At 44.3% G+C, this 21,370-nt stretch overlaps 1 protein-coding gene across 4 annotated transcripts in view; it reads left to right on the top strand.

Annotated features, from left to right (window-relative positions):
• USP32 (ubiquitin specific peptidase 32) overlaps nucleotides 1-20,502 on the top strand; it is a 270,417-nt gene extending 249,915 nt beyond the window's left edge. For all 4 annotated transcript variants that reach the window (XM_063455055.1, XM_063455047.1, XM_063455073.1 and 1 more), the window contains exons 32-34: nucleotides 1,029-1,447; nucleotides 19,155-19,247; nucleotides 20,014-20,502. In XM_063455055.1, the coding sequence (XP_063311125.1) occupies nucleotides 1,029-1,447; nucleotides 19,155-19,247; nucleotides 20,014-20,187 (686 nt within the window). In that variant the 3' untranslated portion in view covers nucleotides 20,188-20,502. The remainder of the gene's footprint in view (nucleotides 1-1,028; nucleotides 1,448-19,154; nucleotides 19,248-20,013) is intronic.
• Nucleotides 20,503-21,370: the final 868 nt, after the last annotated feature.

Here is a 21,370-nt window from a genome sequence, read left to right as displayed (position 1 = left end):
TGTATCTTAAAAGTATGCTAAAAACATTTAAATACATCAAGGGAATATACACAGTAAGGGAGGAGAGTATTTAAAAAAAAAAAAAAAAAAAAAAACTACCACAGCAAAAGGACAGAAACTTAATTTAGAGGGGTGACTCTTTAACCCCTTAAGGACCAAACTTCTGGAATAAAAGGGAATCATGACATGTCACACATGTCATGTGTCCTTAAGGGGTTAACAATATCAGGAATTATTACTTTACGGAGAGGGTAGTGGATGCATGGAATAGCCTTCCAGCTGAAGTGGTAGAGGTTAACACAGTGAGGGAGTTTAAGCACGCGTGGGATAGGCATAAGGCTATCCTAGATGTAAGATCAGGCCAGGGACTAAAGAAAATAGAAAATTGGGCAGACGAGATAGGCCGAATGGTTCTTATCTGTCATCACGTTGTATGGTTCCACTGTCATTCCTATCATCTTGGACTGTTGAGATATTCCAAATGTATGGCTTGGGAATCTGTAATTTTAAAGTGTGAACTTTTCTGAACAACATGGCTGCCAGTGTACATGTTGCATTAAAATTCCTGATATTAGTTAATGTTTCATGCTTCATGCTCAACAATGTACTTTGTACCTGAAATCGTTTTGAGTTGACTGTGAGATTGATGGCTGCTCTTACACAGCTTCTGTAAATGGAAAGCTGAGAGAGGAGTCCTACAATGTTTGTTTTTGTTTTAGATATTGCTATCTTACAAGTCTTTTGTGGGTGTTTTTTTTTTTTTTTTTTACCTGAACATTTTCCTGTCAAATAATAAAGGAGACCATAAACATTAGGGGCAGTGCTGAGATTTAGTTGCTGATATATATAGATATATAGAGATATAGAGAGAGAGAGTTTAATAATCACTGTTTAGTCTTACTAGTGTCTACAATGCAAAGTAAATGGCATATGTTAGCGTAAGGAAAATTCAAAAACCGTTGTAGATTCGATTTACTAATATGTCACTAAGCTGATTTAGATAAAATTCTTTGTATGTCTCATTGCAGCCTCCCCGTCACAAGGAAGGAAAGCAGTAATTAACTGTTCAAGCAAGAATAACAGTCCTAACCATAGTCCAAGAACACTAGGGAGGGGTAAGGGACGGCTACGATTGCCCCAGCTTGGAGGTAAAAAGCTTTCAAGCAGCAAAGAAAATCTAGATCAGAGCAAAGAGAATGGCACAGATGAAACAAAGGACATTGCAGATCAGGTAGATTTAAATAAAGGACATCTGTTGGGTGGAAGTCAAGCAGAATTGTCGAACATTCAGGATACTGAGGTGATCCTAACAAATGGACTGAATTATGAACAAAATACATGCAGCAATGGTCAGCTTGAAAATCACACTGGTGAAGATGAGGACAGCATAGATGACCCAAAAGATGACATCTGCTGTCCGCCTATCTACAATCTTTATGCAATTTCGGTAAGTAAAATTCTGAAAAATTACTTAAAACAATTATATAATATAGGTCATCAAACTTACTAGGGCATGTTAATGTTCCTATGAAGATGCAATATTCTTTACAGGCCAAAACACGTCTCTCGTTGCAAATGAAAATAGTTGCAGAAGCAAAGAAGGCATTGTATTATTTTGTTTTTATTTTTTTATTGGTCTACTGGATTTTTTTATTTATTTTTTTTGCTAGAGGTCACAGTCTTCCTGTAAAACATATATAAACATCTGTGTGGAAACTAAAGTCACAGTATGTCATAGTTTGTTTTCATGTTGCTAAAAATAATAATTGCTCAGAAATAGTTACTGTGAACAACTTAAAACTTAATTTAACATGGGGTAGGTGCTTTTAAAGTTAATTAAGGAAACCTGGATTTGTGTGAGTGGACAGAGGACATTATACACTCCTTTTGTCCTGCCTTTCTGCTGTTTGTGTCCACTTTAATTTATTTTCTCTTGGCTTATATTTGAACAAAAATATATCCTATGAGGGATTTTTCCTGGGAAATAAATTGGACAGTTATTAGTTTCACCTCACTGTCTCCTTCCTTGCATCTTATTGTAGTGGTTATAGTTCCAGGAGTGCCCTCACCCTGTCCTTTTGTAGTCTGTAAAACTGGTTTAAGCACAGCTTGACTCTTACGTGGGTTCCACCAGGCTTCCATGCTGTGCTCAGTCTTATCAAAGCTTGATAAAGCTCGGTATGGATTACTCTGTGTGTGTGTGTGTGTCAATATGGATTACTGTGTGTGTGTGTGTGTGTGTCACTATGGATTACTCTGTGTGTGTATGTGTGTCTCTATGGATTACTCTGTGTGTGTGTGTGTGTGTGTGTGTGTGTGTGTGTCGGTATGGATTACTGTGTGTGTGTGTCGGTATGGATTACTGTGTGTGTGTGTGTCGGTATGGATTACTGTGTGTGTGTGTGTCGGTATGGATTACTGTGTGTGTGTGTGTCGGTATGGATTACTGTGTGTGTGTGTGTCGGTATGGATTACTGTGTGTGTGTGTGTGTGTGTGTGTCGGTATGGATTACTGTGTGTGTGTGTGTCGGTATGGATTACTGTGTGTGTGTGTCGGTATGGATTACTGTGTGTGTGTCGGTATGGATTACTGTGTGTGTGTGTCGGTGTCGGTATGGATTACTGTGTGTGTGTGTGTGTCGGTATGGATTACTGTGTGTGTGTGTCGGTATGGATTACTGTGTGTGTGTGTGTCGGTATGGATTACTGTGTGTGTGTGTGTCGGTATGGATTACTGTGTGTGTGTGTGTCGGTATGGATTACTGTGTGTGTGTGTGTGTCGGTATGGATTACTGTGTGTGTGTGTGTGTCGGTATGGATTACTGTGTGTGTGTGTGTCGGTATGGATTACTGTGTGTGTGTGTTTGTGTCGGTATGGATTACTGTGTGTGTGTGTTTGTGTCGGTATGGATTACTGTGTGTGTGTGTTTGTGTCGGTATGGATTACTGTGTGTGAGTGTGTGAGTGTGTCGGTATGGATTACTGTGTGTGTGTGTCGGTATGGATTACTGTGTGTGTGTGTCGGTATGGATCACTGTGTGTGTGTGTGTCGGGATGGATCACTGTGTGTGTGTGTCGGGATGGATCACTGTGTGTGTGTGTGTGTCAGCAGACAAGGGGTTAAAATCCGTTTAGGCAATAATCCCCTTTTCACAGACAGGCACAGCTACTGAAAAATAACCAAAACTCACGAATTGGATATAAGTGAATGCACCAAACTCCCGAACTGCATACAAGGAAATAAGGTAGCACTCCAAACTCCCGAACTGGAACCTCACGAATAGCTGCTAGCAGACGAACAGGAAAAGCTCCCAAGCAGCTTACACTCCTGGCAGTCAGTCTCTATCAGCATACAGTGAATCCCCCCCAAGAACGAGACAAGGCTCAGTGTTGAGGGTCAAGCAGTGGTCTGTTTATTGAGGGCTACCTGCCCCTGTATTTATGCAGGTCTCCCACCTGGTGGACACTCCCCTAGGGGACCAGATGGAAGACTGTAACAACGGACAGACAAGTACCAATTACAGACATACAGCAGTAAAACATCCCCACAATTTCTTCCTCCCCTCTGCCCTGGAGAAGTAATTCAATTATCTCCCAGGACAAAGGCAAAACTCCATTACACGTGGGGACACAAAGACAGACTATCACATTAAAATACACAAAGTTACTTTTTATACATAAAACACAGACATGTCACATATCCCCAGATAACTGGGATCTGAGCGCACAAAACTACCGAATAGCGCTCAGATCCTATTCACACAGTTCAATTGCCAATTGTCTTTAATTACACGAATTGGCTCCATGGCTGTGCTATCTGGGTTAACATTCACATATACAAACTACCGAATTAACATGTATTCGGTTAAATCCGTACGAATTAGAACCAGGGGCTGGAGGTTCAGAGGTGCCTCCACGTAAAAGTGTCCGGGTTTGGTGCATGAAAGCCGGGCAGAAAAGTGCTGGCTGCCCGGGGAGCTCCAGAACACGGCCATCTAGTGGCCGCTAAGTGTAACCGCAGCCACCCAGTAACAATCAATTAAGTTGCGGTTAACCGCAGCTTCAGGGAGGTAAATGGAGGGCACACTCCAGCTTCTGGGTGGCCAATTAACAGCGCCTGCCGGCTCCCCACGGCTCTGGGGAGGCTGAAAAACTGCTGTTTGTTCGGTAGATAGCATCTACCGAACGGCTGTGCAGAAAGAGAGAAATAAATCCTTCTGCACAGTAAAATGAACCCTTTAACTGCCGGTCCATAATCCAAAGGCAGCAGGCGGGCAACCAGGCTCCTCCAATGCAATCTGGCGAGATTGGTCTCGTCACAGTCGGTATGGATCACTGCGTGTGTGTGTGTCGGTATGGATCACTGCGTGTGTGTGTGTCGGTATGGATCACTGCGTGTGTGTGTGTCGGTATGGATCACTGCGTGTGTGTGTGTCATATGGATCACTGCGTGTGTGTGTGTCATATGGATCACTGCGTGTGTGTGTGTCGGTATGGATCACTGCGTGTGTGTGTGTCGGTATGGATCACTGCGTGTGTGTGTGTCGGTATGGATCACTGCGTGTGTGTGTGTCGGTATGGATCACTGCGTGTGTGTGTGTCGGTATGGATCACTGCGTGTGTGTGTGTCGGTATGGATCACTGCGTGTGTGTGTGTCGGTATGGATCACTGCGTGTGTGTGTGTCGGTATGGATCACTGCGTGTGTGTGTGTGTCGGTATGGATCACTGTGTGTGTGTGTGTGTCGGTATGGATCACTGTGTGTGTGTGTGTCGGTATGGATCACTGCGTGTGTGTGTGTCTCTGTCGGTATGGATCACTGCGTGTGTGTCTCTCTGTCGGTATGGATCACTGCGTGTGTGTGTCTCTGTCGGTATGGATCACTGCGTGTGTGTGTCTCTGTCGGTATGGATCACTGCGTGTGTGTGTCTCTGTCGGTATGGATCACTGCGTGTGTGTGTCTGTCGGTATGGATCACTGCGTGTGTGTGTCTGTCGGTATGGATCACTGCGTGTGTCTGTCGGTATGGATCACTGCGTGTGTGTCTGTCGGTATGGATTACTGCGTGTGTGTCTGTCGGTATGGATCACTGCGTGTGTGTGTCTGTCGGTATGGATCACTGCGTGTGTGTGTCTGTCGGTATGGATCACTGCGTGTGTGTGTCTGTCGGTATGGATCACTGCGTGTGTGTGTCTGTCGGTATGGATCACTGCGTGTGTGTGTGTCGGTATGGATCACTGCGTGTGTGTGTGTCGGTATGGATCACTGCGTGTGTGTGTGTCGGTATGGATCACTGCGTGTGTGTGTGTCGGTATGGATCACTGCGTGTGTGTGTGTCGGTATGGATCACTGCGTGTGTGTGTGTCGGTATGGATCACTGCGTGTGTGTGTGTCGGTATGGATCACTGCGTGTGTGTGTGTCGGTATGGATCACTGCGTGTGTGTGTGTCGGTATGGATCACTGCGTGTGTGTGTGTCGGTATGGATCACTGCGTGTGTGTGTGTCGGTATGGATCACTGCGTGTGTGTGTGTCGGTATGGATCACTGCGTGTGTGTGTGTCGGTATGGATCACTGCGTGTGTGTGTGTCGGTATGGATCACTGCGTGTGTGTGTGTCGGTATGGATCACTGCGTGTGTGTGTGTCGGTATGGATCACTGCGTGTGTGTGTGTCGGTATGGATCACTGCGTGTGTGTGTGTCGGTATGGATCACTGCGTGTGTGTGTGTCGGTATGGATCACTGCGTGTGTGTGTGTCGGTATGGATCACTGCGTGTGTGTGTGTCGGTATGGATCACTGCGTGTGTGTGTGTCGGTATGGATCACTGCGTGTGTGTGTGTCGGTATGGATCACTGCGTGTGTGTGTGTCGGTATGGATCACTGCGTGTGTGTGTGTCGGTATGGATCACTGCGTGTGTGTGTGTCGGTATGGATCACTGCGTGTGTGTGTGTCGGTATGGATCACTGCGTGTGTGTGTGTCGGTATGGATCACTGCGTGTGTGTGTGTCGGTATGGATCACTGCGTGTGTGTGTGTGTCGGTATGGATCACTGCGTGTGTGTGTGTGTCGGTATGGATCACTGCGTGTGTGTGTGTGTCGGTATGGATCACTGCGTGTGTGTGTGTGTCGGTATGGATCACTGCGTGTGTGTGTGTCGGTATGGATCACTGCGTGTGTGTGTCTGTCGGTATGGATCACTGCGTGTGTGTGTGTCGGTATGGATCACTGCGTGTGTGTGTGTCGGTATGGATCACTGCGTGTGTGTGTGTCTCTGTCGGTATGGATCACTGCGTGTGTGTGTGTCTCTGTCGGTATGGATCACTGCGTGTGTGTGTCTGTCGGTATGGATCACTGCGTGTGTGTGTCTGTCGGTATGGATCACTGCGTGTGTGTCTGTCGGTATGGATCACTGCGTGTGTGTGTCTGTCGGTATGGATCACTGCGTGTGTGTGTCTGTCGGTATGGATCACTGCGTGTGTGTGTCTGTCGGTATGGATCACTGCGTGTGTGTGTCTGTCGGTATGGATCACTGCGTGTGTGTGTCTGTCGGTATGGATCACTGCGTGTGTGTGTCTGTCGGTATGGATCACTGCGTGTGTGTGTCTGTCGGTATGGATCACTGCGTGTGTGTGTCTGTCGGTATGGATCACTGCGTGTGTGTGTGTCGGTATGGATCACTGCGTGTGTGTGTGTCGGTATGGATCACTGCGTGTGTGTGTGTCGGTATGGATCACTGCGTGTGTGTGTGTCGGTATGGATCACTGCGTGTGTGTGTGTCGGTATGGATCACTGCGTGTGTGTGTGTCGGTATGGATCACTGCGTGTGTGTGTGTCGGTATGGATCACTGCGTGTGTGTGTGTCAGTATGGATCACTGCGTGTGTGTGTGTCGGTATGGATCACTGCGTGTGTGTGTGTCGGTATGGATCACTTCGTGTGTGTGTGTCGGTATGGATCACTGCGTGTGTGTGTGTGTCGGTATGGATCACTGCGTGTGTGTGTGTCGGTATGGATCACTGCGTGTGTGTGTGTCTCTGTCGGTATGGATCACTGCGTGTGTGTCTCTCTGTCGGTATGGATCACTGCGTGTGTGTGTCTCTGTCGGTATGGATCACTGCGTGTGTGTGTCTCTGTCGGTATGGATCACTGCGTGTGTGTGTCTGTCGGTATGGATCACTGCGTGTGTGTGTCTGTCGGTATGGATCACTGCGTGTGTGTGTCGGTATGGATCACTGCGTGTGTGTGTGTCGGTATGGATCACTGCGTGTGTGTGTGTCGGTATGGATCACTGCGTGTGTGTGTGTCGGTATGGATCACTGCGTGTGTGTGTGTCGGTATGGATCACTGCGTGTGTGTGTGTCGGTATGGATCACTGCGTGTGTGTGTGTCGGTATGGATCACTGCGTGTGTGTCGGTATGGATCACTGCGTGTGTGTGTGTCGGTATGGATCACTGCGTGTGTGTGTGTCGGTATGGATCACTGCGTGTGTGTGTGTCGGTATGGATCACTGCGTGTGTGTGTGTCGGTATGGATCACTGCGTGTGTGTGTGTCGGTATGGATCACTGCGTGTGTGTGTGTCGGTATGGATCACTGCGTGTGTGTGTGTCGGTATGGATCACTGCGTGTGTGTGTGTCGGTATGGATCACTGCGTGTGTGTGTGTGTCGGTATGGATCACTGCGTGTGTGTGTGTGTCGGTATGGATCACTGCGTGTGTGTGTGTGTCGGTATGGATCACTGCGTGTGTGTGTGTGTCGGTATGGATCACTGCGTGTGTGTGTGTGTCGGTATGGATCACTGCGTGTGTGTGTGTGTCGGTATGGATCACTGCGTGTGTGTGTGTGTCGGTATGGATCACTGCGTGTGTGTGTGTGTCGGTATGGATCACTGCGTGTGAGTGTGTGTCGGTATGGATCACTGCGTGTGAGTGTGTGTCGGTATGGATCACTGCGTGTGTGTGTGTCGGTATGGATCACTGCGTGTGTGTGTGTGTCGGTATGGATCACTGCGTGTGTGTGTGTCTCTGTCGGTATGGATCACTGCGTGTGTGTGTGTCTCTGTCGGTATGGATCACTGCGTGTGTGTGTCTGTCGGTATGGATCACTGCGTGTGTGTGTCTGTCGGTATGGATTACTGTGTGTGTGTCTGTCGGTATGGATCACTGCGTGTGTGTGTCTGTCGGTATGGATCACTGCGTGTGTGTGTCTGTCGGTATGGATCACTGCGTGTGTGTGTCTGTCGGTATGGATCACTGCGTGTGTGTGTCTGTCGGTATGGATCACTGCGTGTGTGTGTCTGTCGGTATGGATCACTGCGTGTGTGTGTCTGTCGGTATGGATCACTGCGTGTGTGTGTCTGTCGGTATGGATCACTGCGTGTGTGTGTGTCGGTATGGATCACTGCGTGTGTGTGTCGGTATGGATCACTGCGTGTGTGTGTCGGTATGGATCACTGCGTGTGTGTGTCGGTATGGATCACTGCGTGTGTGTGTGTCGGTATGGATCACTGCGTGTGTGTGTGTCGGTATGGATCACTGCGTGTGTGTGTGTCGGTATGGATCACTGCGTGTGTGTGTGTCGGTATGGATCACTGCGTGTGTGTGTGTCGGTATGGATCACTGCGTGTGTGTGTGTCGGTATGGATCACTGCGTGTGTGTGTGTCGGTATGGATCACTGCGTGTGTGTGTGTCGGTATGGATCACTGCGTGTGTGTGTGTCGGTATGGATCACTGCGTGTGTGTGTGTCGGTATGGATCACTGCGTGTGTGTGTGTCTCTGTCGGTATGGATCACTGCGTGTGTGTGTGTCTCTGTCGGTATGGATCACTGCGTGTGTGTCTCTGTCGGTATGGATCACTGCGTGTGTGCGTCTGTCGGTATGGATCACTGCGTGTGTGCGTCTGTCGGTATGGATCACTGCGTGTGTGTCTGTCGGTATGGATTACTGTGTGTGTCGGTATGGATCACTGCGTGTGTGTGTCTGTCGGTATGGATCACTGCGTGTGTGTGTCTGTCGGTATGGATCACTGCGTGTGTGTGTGTCGGTATGGATCACTGCGTGTGTGTCTCTGTCGGTATGGATCACTGCGTGTGTGTGTCTCTGTCGGTATGGATCACTGCGTGTGTGTGTGTGTCGGTATGGATCACTGCGTGTGTCTCTGTCGGTATGGATCACTGCGTGTGTGTGTCTCTGTCGGTATGGATCACTGCGTGTGTGTCTCTGTCGGTATGGATCACTGCGTGTGTGCGTCTGTCGGTATGGATCACTGCGTGTGTGCGTCTGTCGGTATGGATCACTGCGTGTGTGTCTGTCGGTATGGATTACTGTGTGTGTCGGTATGGATCACTGCGTGTGTGTGTCTGTCGGTATGGATCACTGCGTGTGTGTGTCTGTCGGTATGGATCACTGCGTGTGTGTGTGTCGGTATGGATCACTGCGTGTGTGTCTCTGTCGGTATGGATCACTGCGTGTGTGTGTCTCTGTCGGTATGGATCACTGCGTGTGTGTGTCTCTGTCGGTATGGATCACTGCGTGTGTGTGTCTGTCGGTATGGATCACTGCGTGTGTGTGTCTGTCGGTATGGATCACTGCGTGTGTGCGTCTGTCGGTATGGATCACTGCGTGTGTGCGTCTGTCGGTATGGATTACTGTGTGTGTCGGTATGGATCACTGCGTGTGTGTGTCTGTCGGTATGGATCACTGCGTGTGTGTGTCTGTCGGTATGGATCACTGCGTGTGTGCGTCTGTCGGTATGGATCACTGCGTGTGTGCGTCTGTCGGTATGGATTACTGTGTGTGTCGGTATGGATCACTGCGTGTGTGTGTCTGTCGGTATGGATCACTGCGTGTGTGTGTCTGTCGGTATGGATCACTGCGTGTGTGTGTCTGTCGGTATGGATCACTGCGTGTGTGTCTCTGTCGGTATGGATCACTGCGTGTGTGTGTCTGTCGGTATGGATTACTGTGTGTGTCGGTATGGATCACTGCGTGTGTGTGTCGGTATGGATCACTGCGTGTGTGTGTCGGTATGGATGACTGTGTGTGCGTGTGTGTGTCGCTATGGATCACTGTGTGTGCGTGTGTGTGTCGGTATGGATCACTGTGTGTGCGTGTGTGTGTCGGTATGGATCACTGTGTGTGCGTGTGTGTGTCGGTATGGATCACTGTGTGTGCGTGTGTGTGTCGGTATGGATGACTGTGTTTGCGTGTGTGCGTGTGTGTGTCGCTATGGATCACTGTGTGTGCGTGTGTGTGTCGCTATGGATCACTGTGTGTGCGTGCGTGCGTGTGTGTGTCGGTATGGATCACTGTGTGTGCGTGTGTGTGTGTTGGTATGGATCACTGTGTGTGTGTTTTGGTATGGATCACTGTGTGCGTGTGTTTCGGTATGGATCACTGTGTGTGCGTGTGTGTTTCGGTATGGATCACTGTGTGTGCGTGTGTGTGTCGCTATGGATCACTGTGTGTGCGTGTGTGTGTCGGTATGGATCACTGTGTGTGCGTGTGTGTTGGTATGGATCACTGTGTGTGCGTGTGTGTGTGTTGGTATGGATCACTGTGTGTGCGTGTGTGTGTGTCGGTATGGATCACTGTGTGTGTGTGTTTTGGTATGGATCACTGCGTGTGTGTGTGTCGGTATGGATCACTGCGTGTGTGTGTGTGTGTGTGTGTGCGCGCGCGCGTGTCTCGGTATGGTCACTGTGTACCATTGTGTTTTTATGTGACACCATGTGTATGCCACTGAGTATGTGTGCATTAGTGATTGTGTGCCAGTGTTTGTATGGAATACAGCATTAGTGTGTTTGTGCACCAGCGTCTCTTAATGTGTATGTGGGCATCAGTGAGTATCCATTAATAAAAAAAAACCTGTGTCTGTCTATATTTGTTTTTCTTTAAAATAACATTGAATTAAAGGAACACTATAGTCACCTAAATTACTTTAGCTAACTAAAGCAGTTTTAGTGTATAGATCATTCCCCCTGCAATTTCACTGCTCAATTCACTGTCATTTAGGAGTTAAATCACTTTGTTTCTGTTTATGCAGCCCTAGCCACACCTCCCCTGGCTATGATTGACAGAGCCTGCATGAAAAAAAAACTGGTTTCACTTTCAAACAGATGTAATTTACCTTAAATAATTGTATCTCAATCTCTAAATTGAACTTTAATCACATACAGGAGGCTCTTGCAGGGTCTAGCAAGCTATTAACATAGGGGATAAGACAATCTTAATTAAACAGAACTTGCAATATAGAAAGCCTAAATAGGGCTCTCTTTACAGGAAGTGTTTATGGAAGCCTGTGCAAGTCACATGCAGGGAGGTGTGACTAGGGTTCATAAACAAAGGGATTTAACTCCTAAATGGCAGAGGATTGAGCAGTGAGGCTGCAGGGGCATGTTATATACACCAAAACTGCTTCATTAAGCTAAAGTTGTTCAGGTGACTATAGTGTCCCTTTAAACATCATTTTGCTTTAACTATGTTATTTGTGGGGGGTTTATGCGTTTATACATATGCACAAATGTATATTTTTTTTAATTGTAGGAAGTGAAATTCTAAATTGCATTTTAGGCTTTTTAGACCAAAACAGCAGATTTGAAAATGTTTCCAACTTGGCTCTAGTAACAGCTTTACTATTGTAGCCTAACTTATGCAATCACAAAAAATAATAATTTAGTGGATAACCCTGCCTTTCTCCCAGTCTTTCATGCCCTGGTGTCAAACTACATCCAAAAGTTTAAACAAACGTTGAAGTAAGATTTTGCACATCTGATTAGAATAATACAGCTCTTTTGTTTGTTATTCAAGGGACACTATAGTCACCAGAACAACTACAGCTTAAGCCTGTTCCTGCAGGCTTTTTAGTGTAAATGCTGCCTTTTCAGCGATAAGGCTGTATTTACTTTAGTGCTTAGGAACACCTCAAGTGGTCAATCCTCTAACAGCCACTAGAGGTGCTTCTGGGGCAGTGCTCTGCATGGAGACACTGAACTCTTCCCATAGAGATGCATTAAATCAATGCACCTCTACGAGGTGATGCTGATTGGCTAGGATGGCATTTTGCCCCACCACGCCTCCTTGGCTGAGGTCATCAGAATTGACGATCTCAGCCAATCCAATGCATTCCTATATATACACTGGTATTTGTCCCAGCTGGCACAATTAAGTAGGTCTGGTATAAAAAAAATTTCCAGGGCTGCTTTTTATTCCCAGTCCGGCCCTGGTTTAGTGATTATTGTTTCTGTAGTTTTCCTAAAGAAAGACTGCAGCGAATCAAGAGAAGGTGAATAATAATGATAATGATGATTATTCGACTGCCATAATTTGTGGTCATGCACAATTTGAAGGTCTGAAGCTAAACTATCTCAGAATGCAGTTGAACGCCTTTAACTTTTTTTTCCTGTGCTTCCTCATGGTTTCAGGTTTTGTGATATCACACTAGCTTTTTGAATATTGGCATGATTACCAAATATGGCATCTCTAGAAGGAGATGCACTAAATATTTATTGATTATATTGTTAGAATGGCGTTCGTCAAGGGGTGGGATATATTAGGCAGCAAGTGAACAGTCAGTTCTTGCATTTCATCTGTTGGAAGCAAGAAAAATGGGCAAGTGAAAACATTTGATGACTTTGAACAGGGCCAAATAGTGATGCCTAGATGGCTGGGTCAGAGCATCTCCAAAATGGAAAGTCTTGTGTGGGTGTTCCTGGTATGCAGTGGTTGGTATCTACCAGTAGTCAGGGCCGGCGCGTCCATAAGGCGGCACAGGCGGCCGCCTTAGGGCGCACCGGCCCGGGGGCGCAAATGTCGGGGTGACCGGCAGGAGGGAAGCGCACAGCTCCCCTCTCCTGCCGGCCACTTCTTGTAGCGTGGCCGAGCGGCAGCAGCATCCCCACAGACCAGCCTTCCTTCCTGCCGCGGACTGTGTGGAGGGGGCGGGGATATGAACACGTCATATCCCTGCTCCCTCTGTAGCACACAGCGCGCCCAGCATGGGCAGTGCTACCGCAGGGAACACCGGCCACCTTCATGTCAGCATGTGAGGACTTCCTCCCAAGAAGACTGCAGCTAGGAGGGGGGCTGGGCAGGCCTAGCTCCAACTCCCAACTACCTGAGCCAGCACTCCCCAGGTAAGCCACCCTCCTGTCTATGGCTAGAAAAGTGTATTTTTTGATTAGCATGTGTGTGTGTGTATGTCTGTCTGTTAGTGTGTCTTTGTGTGTGTGTGTGTGTGTGTGTGTGTGTCTGGCAGTGTGCCTGTATGTCTGTCAGTGTGTCTGTGTGTGTTTCTGTCTGTCGGTGTCTTGTGTGTTTCTGTCTGTCAGTGTCCGTGTGTGTATGTCTGTCAGTGTGTCTGTGTGTGTATATATCTGTCTGTCAGTGTGTCTGTGTGTGTATATATCTGTCTGTCAGTGTGTCTGTGTGTGTTTCTGTCTGTCAGTGTCTGTGTGTGTATGTCTGTCAGTGTGTCTGTGTGTGTATATATCTGTCTGTCAGTGTGTCGGTGTGTGTTTGTCTGTCAGTTTCTGTGTTTGTATGTCTGTCAGTGTGTCTGTGTGTGTATATATCTGTCTGTCAGTGTGTCTGTGTATGTCTGTCTGTTACTGTGTCTTTGTGTGTGTATGTCTGTCAGTGTGTCTGTTTGTGTATTTGTATGTCTATCATTGTGTATGTGTGTATCTGTATGTCTGTCAGTGTGTCTGTATGTCAGTGTGTGTTTATCTGTATGTCTGTCAGTGTTTGTGTGTATCTGTATATGTATGTCTGTCTATCTGAATGTGTATCAGTTTGTGTATATGTGTATCTGCATATGTGTCAGTGTGTGTATCTTCGTGTATGTGTATCACAGTGTGTGCGTGTGTGGCAGTGTATGTGTATATGTGCATACATCTCAACATTCAAACACCAACACTACACACAAATAACCACCTGCATGCAAACTTCAACACTACATACAAACACACCCCTGCATTCAAATGTCAACACTACATACAAACACACGTCTGTATCAGACACCAAAATTATATATAAACACACACCTGCATTCAAAAACCCAACACTACACGCAAACACTACATACAAACTCACCCCTACATTCACACAAACATACTCTATACTAACACATGCTTACAGTCAAACACACAAATACTGCAACGTGCTAAATACAATCCTGCAAGCATGGGGAATCGGTAGAGCACCAGCTTTCAAAGCATTGTTGAAGTTGCACGACAGATGGGGATCTATCTTTTAGCCATCCTGTGTTCATACACAGACCGTCAAACAGTCTGTATGTCTCTGTATGACGATCTGTGTATGTATTCAAAAGGAATAAAGCAGGCAACACTCTAATAGTAATAATGGTATATTTATTGATAGGTGAACCACCCCAAAGAAAGTGCAATGTTTTGGCTCAGCAGAGCATTATTGCATGATTAAGGCTCTGCTGAGCTGAAACGTCACACTTTCTATGGGGTGGTTCACCTATCAATAAATATACCATCCTTACTATTGGAGTATTGCCTGCGTTTATTCCTTTTGAAGACTTTACCGGTGGATCCAGCGATGTCTGCCTGGCACGGAGCATCTATCACTGTGGATGGCCGGAGCATTTACACGGAATCAGTGTGCCGGGTTCTTTGTTTGTCTGTGTATGTATGTCTTTGTATGCCTTGTCTGTATGTCTCTTTATGACTGTCTGCGTATGTATGTCTCTGTATCACTGTGTATGTATTTCTCTATATGCCAATCTCTATGTTTCTTTCGGTCTGTGTTTTTGTGTGTGCCTGTGTCTGTATGCATGTATGTCTGTGTTTGTACGACAATGTACCTGTATGTGTAAATTGTATGACTGTGTTTGTTTGATTGTGGGCCTTTTATGACTGTGTGTCTGTATATCTTTGTGACTGTGTGCCTGAATAATTATGTCTGTGTGCTTGTATGGTTGTGTGTCTGTATGTTTGTGTATTTGTGCATGTATGTATTTTTGCCTGTATCTATGTCTATGTCTATATGGGAGAAAAAGAGGGGAAGAAATGGGCTGAGGGGTTGTATGAGACACACTAAAGGGGGGTGTAAGGCACAAAGGGACCAGAGGGGTAAGAGAGTGGATATGCAACACTAATGGGGGTAAAATTTAAAAGGGGGGCTACGAGACACAGAGGTGAAGATGCATTGGGTTTTTTTGGGTGGGGGGGGGGGGGGGGAGGGCGTCAAAATGCATCTTCGCCTGTGTAGTCAAAAATCCTAGCACCGGCCCTGCCAGTAGTGGTGCAAGGAAGGACAACTGGTGAACTGGCATCAGGCTCACTGGCACCCAGGGCTCATTGATGTACGTTGTATGCGTGGCTAGCCCATCTGGCCAAATCATACAGAAGAGCTACTGTAGCTTAAGTTAATAAAAACAAACAAAAAAACCTTAATGTTGGCAATGATAGAAAGGTGTCAAAACACAGTGCATTACAGTCTCCTGCATAGCAACAGACTTGTTAGAGAGCCCATGATGACACCTTTCCACCGTCTATAGCACTTTCATTGGGGATGTGAGCATCAGAACTAGACTATGGAACTATGTTCTGATTGATCACATTTTTTTTTTTTTTTTAGATCCTGTGGATGGCAGGGTGCGTGTGCATTATTTACTAGGGGAAAAGGTGACAGCAGGGTGTAATATGGGAGGAAGGCAGGCACGTGGATGCAGTGTTATGCTCTGGGCAATGTTCTGCTGGGAAACCTTACGTTCACAAGTACCCTACGTAGAAATTGTTACAGACCACGTACACCCTTTCATGGCAATGGTGTTCCCTAATGGCAGTAGTCTCTTTCAGCAGGATAAAGCACCCTGTTGTACTGCAAATATTGTTCGGGAATCGTTTGAGGAACATGACAAATACTTTAGGGTGTTGCCTTGATCTACAAATTCCCCAGATCTCAATCCAATTAAGCACCTGTGGGATGTGCGCAAAGAACAAATCTGATCCATGGAGGCCCCACCTTGCAACTTTCTGGACTCAAAGGATCTTCTGTTAATGTCTTTTGTGCCAGATACCACAGACATAAAGACATCTTGTGGAGTCCATCCATGCCTTGATGCAGCAGAGCTCTTTTGGCAGCACAAGGGATCCTACATGATATTAAGCATGTTGTTTTAATGTTGTGGCTGATCAGTGTATTCGTGCATTACAAAGTAAGAGTCTAATCTTTTATTTTAAGGAATACAAATTGATGGCCATTTTTCTTTAATTTGTGAGGTTACAATACAATTAAAATATATTAGTGCAAAGTGAATATGAGATCTGTTTTTTGTAGATCATAGCCGATATATATATTTATATAGATTTTAAGGGTGAACTTTTGCTTCTCTAGAAATGACACCATTGAGCAAAACATTGAAAATCACCTATAACTTAAAGGAGCACTATAGGGTCAGGAACACAAACTGGTATTCCAGACCCTATAGGGTTAATACCACCATTTAGCCCCCCTGGCTTCCCCATGCCTCCCTAAATATAGTAAAATCTTTCTTGTATTCATGTCTGGAGTTGCTTACTTTGTCCCTGTTTAATTTAGACCTGCCCACTGCCTGCTAACATCATCAGAAGTGGTAGCCTGATCCAATCACAATGCTTCCGCATAGGATTGGCTGAGACTGACAAAGAGGCAGATCAGGGGCAGAGCCAGCACAATTCAAACACAGCCCTAGCCAATTAGCAACTCCTCATAGAGATGAATTAAATCAATGAATCTCTTTGAGGAAAGTTCAGTGTCTGCATGCAGAGGGTGGAGACACTGAATGTTTGGATGCATTTTAGGCAGCCATGACCCAGGAAGGATCTCTAACAGCCATTTGAGGAGTGGCCAGTGAAGTTATCACTAGGCTGCAATATAAACACTGCATTTTCTCTGAAACAAGCAGTGTTTACAACAAAAAGTCTGAAGGTAATGATTCTACTCACCAGAACAAATGCAATAAGCAAAAGTAGGTAGTTATTATTATAAATGGTATTTATATAGCGCCAACGAATTCCACAGCGCTTTACAATATTCGGAACATATACTTGTCAATCATTTATAAGTACTGTAAAATTGCAAAAAGTTATATTCCCCGCACAATCTAAGGACAAAATATACAGTTAGTCAGATAACATTGTCACATAGTATACAGTAGCAATATAACTTGAATTGCTACTGTGTCATGTCCCTTTGCATCTTATCATCTTGAACTACTTTAACTTTTTTTTTCTTCACGTGATGCTCTTAAAAAAAAAAAAATATATATATATATATATATATATATATATATATTTTCAAATTGGGGGCGGGGCCTGACTGCCGAGCTGGAAAGACCCACAGTCCATCAACTCCTTGGCAAGTAAACTACCTTTTCACACCGACTTTTTGTTCCAGCTAATGATAATCTGGAAGTGATGATAATCTTGTGCACCTCCAACTACCCGCAGAGCATGCTGTCATATGGGCAGAACTTGAGGTCTGGTGTGAGACGTGGACTGGGGAAGCGGACAGTCTCCAGTTTTGACTTTCCTGGACTCTGTACTCATCCCCCTCTCAGGCCGGTGGAGGTTAACCGTAGTCCTGTATAAAGTGGCGACTCAGCCTGCAGACAACACTACACAAGATGGGCACTGCAAGTGTCCCTAATATGCAGGGCATGGCGCCGGTACATGCCGACACACAGGGCTGTCAGTCCTGAATCCTGACTTTTACCTGGATGCTACACTTGAGAGACCCGAGGCGTCGACTGTCCTAAGAATCCTGCCCACGGTTAGCAAACCGCAGCGAAATGGATTGGTATGTCCTGAGAGGAATTGTGACTAAGATACCGGCTACTCCCATCATCTACCAACCTCCACTGTGGGCTCTTCAGATCTTAGCCCCGACAGCACACCCACAGTGGCGCGATTCAACTAGACAAATCAGATGGTGCCACTATCAGAACCACACTAAAGTGCAACGTAACCACAACCACCTGTCTGGAAAGAACTCCGATCAGGTCATCAGCTGAAGTGATGAACCTACCTGTAGCGGCTATGTAGCGGACTCTCATTGTACTACCAAACCCTACTAATTTTAACTCTGTATTCTCCATGTCTATTTCATATCTGTGTGTCTGTTATTATTTGAACACACACTTAGACATGTCTAAATCTGCATTATCAAAAAATGGTGCTGAAATCTTGAAGAATAAATGGTTTTCTCACATGCTGATCTTGGATCTGTCAAAATCACTTGCATGTTGTTCCTTAAAAGCACCACAAAAATAAACATTTACAAAAAAAAATCTTCAGCAAATGGCATCATCATCCATTTCAGATAAGGCAAACCGAAGTATTGTATTACCAAAGAAGAAGCAAATAGAAACATTGTTTAGTTCTCCTCTTCTATGTATGCCTTCTCTATACTAACTGTCAAGTGCATAGAACACAGATAATAATGGCGATTGGCAGCAAGGCTTTCAGTTGCAGGATAAAGAAGAGTGGATTTTTTACATTTAATTTTACTTTTCGCACCTTTGAAATCTATAATTTGCGTGTTTGTGACAATGCTGTAGTCAGACCATTTTTTAGTGCTAGTTAATAAGGAGACTGCTAGACTTGTTAAGTTGCTTATATAAATCGAATATAAATTAATCCAGATCCTCTTGTATGGTGCCTTACAAAAACACCCCAAAACAAAATAATCTAATATATACAGCCTGTAGGCAATTGTCTACTGGAGGAAGATATATAAATCTGTCCCTTAAGGTAAGAGAGCACCGGGCCCTCCTGGCACCATAACAACATTATTTAAATTAACTTGTTATGGTGACCGGAATGTTCCTTTACATTAATTATCTGCCTTTCTATAGATCACTGTAGGACAGTTGCTGTGATGCATTGCACCTTGAAACACATGACGCGTATTACATCATGACATCCATTTCTGGGAAAGGAGAATGTCTTTCTCATTTCATGTATCTCTAATTAAATTACAGAGTTGTGCATTAAATTGAAGTATTTATTAAGGAAAAAAATGTTTTAAATTATGCCAGAGCAAGTACTGTAATCTATGGAAAAGAAAAGTTATCACCTTTTTATTTCAGAGTTAAATTGCTAAACATGATTAAATAATTGATGTGCTGTTGTTTATTTTTAGTGCCATTCTGGGATACTGGGTGGAGGTCATTATGTCACTTATGCCAAAAATCCAAATGAAAAATGGTACTGCTACAATGACAGCAGCTGTAAGGTAAGTGTGTCCACCCAAACCTAATTTAAATGGACACTGTAGCATTAGTAATGCATATCTGTATTCCTAATGCTACAGTATAAATGTGTCTATTTAGTTTAAAGCCCCCATCGGCCCCGCCCCTCCCGCCTGCATATACCTAAATTAATGAAAATGTAATAAACAATTTGTACTCGGTGCGGCATGCCTCCAGTATGACAGTCCAATCCAATGATCCTTTATAGAACCAAAGGCATATGCACTACTTGTGCCACCATGTCCCTATGATTCTGCTATAGAGAACGCTTTCTCAGCATCTATTGACAGAAACACATTGTTCTGTTTCTTCTAATTTGTGTATTATTTTTCTGAAATTATTAATTGGGGACCTCCCTGGAATTAATCCAACTTGGTCATTTTTGATTAATTGTGGTATTACTGTTTTTAATCTACCAGCAAGAATGTAAGTTAGTATTTTAATATCTGTATTAATTAGTGAAATAGGTCTGTAATTGCCAGTATGCTCTATATCTTTGTCTGCTTTTGGGATGGGAACAATGTTTGCTCTCAACAGCTCTCCAGGACAATCTCCTGTTTCCATTATATAGTTGAAAATATTATTCAATGTTAAACCATTAATTCATAAGCAATTTAACACTGAATAGAGAGGCTGCACCATTGAATTGATTGCCCCAATTTTAGTGCTTTAGAACACTTTTCAGAACAGAATACTTATTTTTCAATCCATTTTACATATTGATTAATTTGTCTGTTTTTCTTTTAATAGGAGCTAAATCCTGATGAAATAGATACAGATTCTGCTTACATTCTCTTCTATGAGCAACAAGGGGTAGACTATGCACAATTTCTGCCAAAGATAGATGGGAAGAAGATGGCAGATACTAGCAGCATGGATGAAGATTTTGAATCGGACTATAAAAAATATTGCGTGCTGCAGTAAAAAGGTTTCACCTACAGGGTGGTGGGAAAGCGTGTCAAGTGAAATGAGTAGGGAAGAAGAGCGAACAAATCCTGCTAAGCTGTTCTTAATCGATCTAGCGCTACTTTTGTGAAGAGGTCATCAATGCATGTAGACTTTTTAAATAACACATGAAAGGGGTGACATGTCAAGATATTTATTTTATGTCCTATTTTGTTTCCTGCCAGATGTTTGTCGTCTTTTAATATAATTTTTATTTTATATGTATTTTACAATTTCTTTTGTTATGTTCTAGCATCTGCTTCTGTGCAATACGCGGTCTGCAAATATATATATATATATATATATATATATATATATATATATATATAAACTGAAATATTACTCTGTGCGAGCTGAAATTGAGTAAATCCAATGGAAAATATGCATCAGGATTTTAATATTCAATACACAATTCACCAAAATACCTGCATACTTTAAATTAGCCTTAATGAAATGTAAATCATAAATGATCATTTTCAGAAGAATTGGTGGTATATTCAGCACCTAAACAGTCTAAGTTTAGGAAGAAACTGCAGGTGACACTAAAATTCTTAGAACTCTGATAAGCAGGTGTAAAGGGTGAGACTGAACGCCAGTACTATAGCACTCTTGAGACAAGATAAAGTATAATTTCTGGAAGGCCTTAAACATGATTGACAACCACCATTTACTATCTAACCAAATGATCTTTTTTATGGTACTCATATAATGTGCGTAATTTGGTGGTATATATCTATATACAGTATAATATTGCACTTCTTGCTTCATTAGCACTCTCTGTATTCTTACATTACTTTATGTTCTAATAAGCGACATTTCAGTTCAGAAAGAACCTTTCTCATAACTAGCAAATTGAAGGATAATGTCCTGAGGAAAGTTATGTATGAAGTGAAACGTTGACTATTTGGATATAAATAAAGTTTTGCAAGGAGAATAACAGTGCTGTGGAATCAAGGAGTGGATGCAGTGGGCCACACCAAGTATCAGGCATGAACTGCATGTAAACTGTGGGAGTGCAGGGAACTATAGAGATGTATGTCTGTGAATATATTCTCTCAATTTATGTACATCGCATCAGCTTAAAATTCTTAATTTGTTACATATATACTAAACTAAACTCAGTTCAGCAAAGCACTTTTATAGAACTCTTGTGTAGGCTGTG

The sequence above is a fragment of the Pelobates fuscus genome, chromosome 1 (genome assembly GCF_036172605.1).
Source record: "Pelobates fuscus isolate aPelFus1 chromosome 1, aPelFus1.pri, whole genome shotgun sequence".
In the NCBI taxonomy this organism is placed as follows: Eukaryota; Metazoa; Chordata; class Amphibia; order Anura; family Pelobatidae; genus Pelobates; species Pelobates fuscus.
The sequence above is the reverse complement of the archived record's forward strand: the minus strand, read 5'-3'. Positions and strand labels throughout refer to the sequence as shown.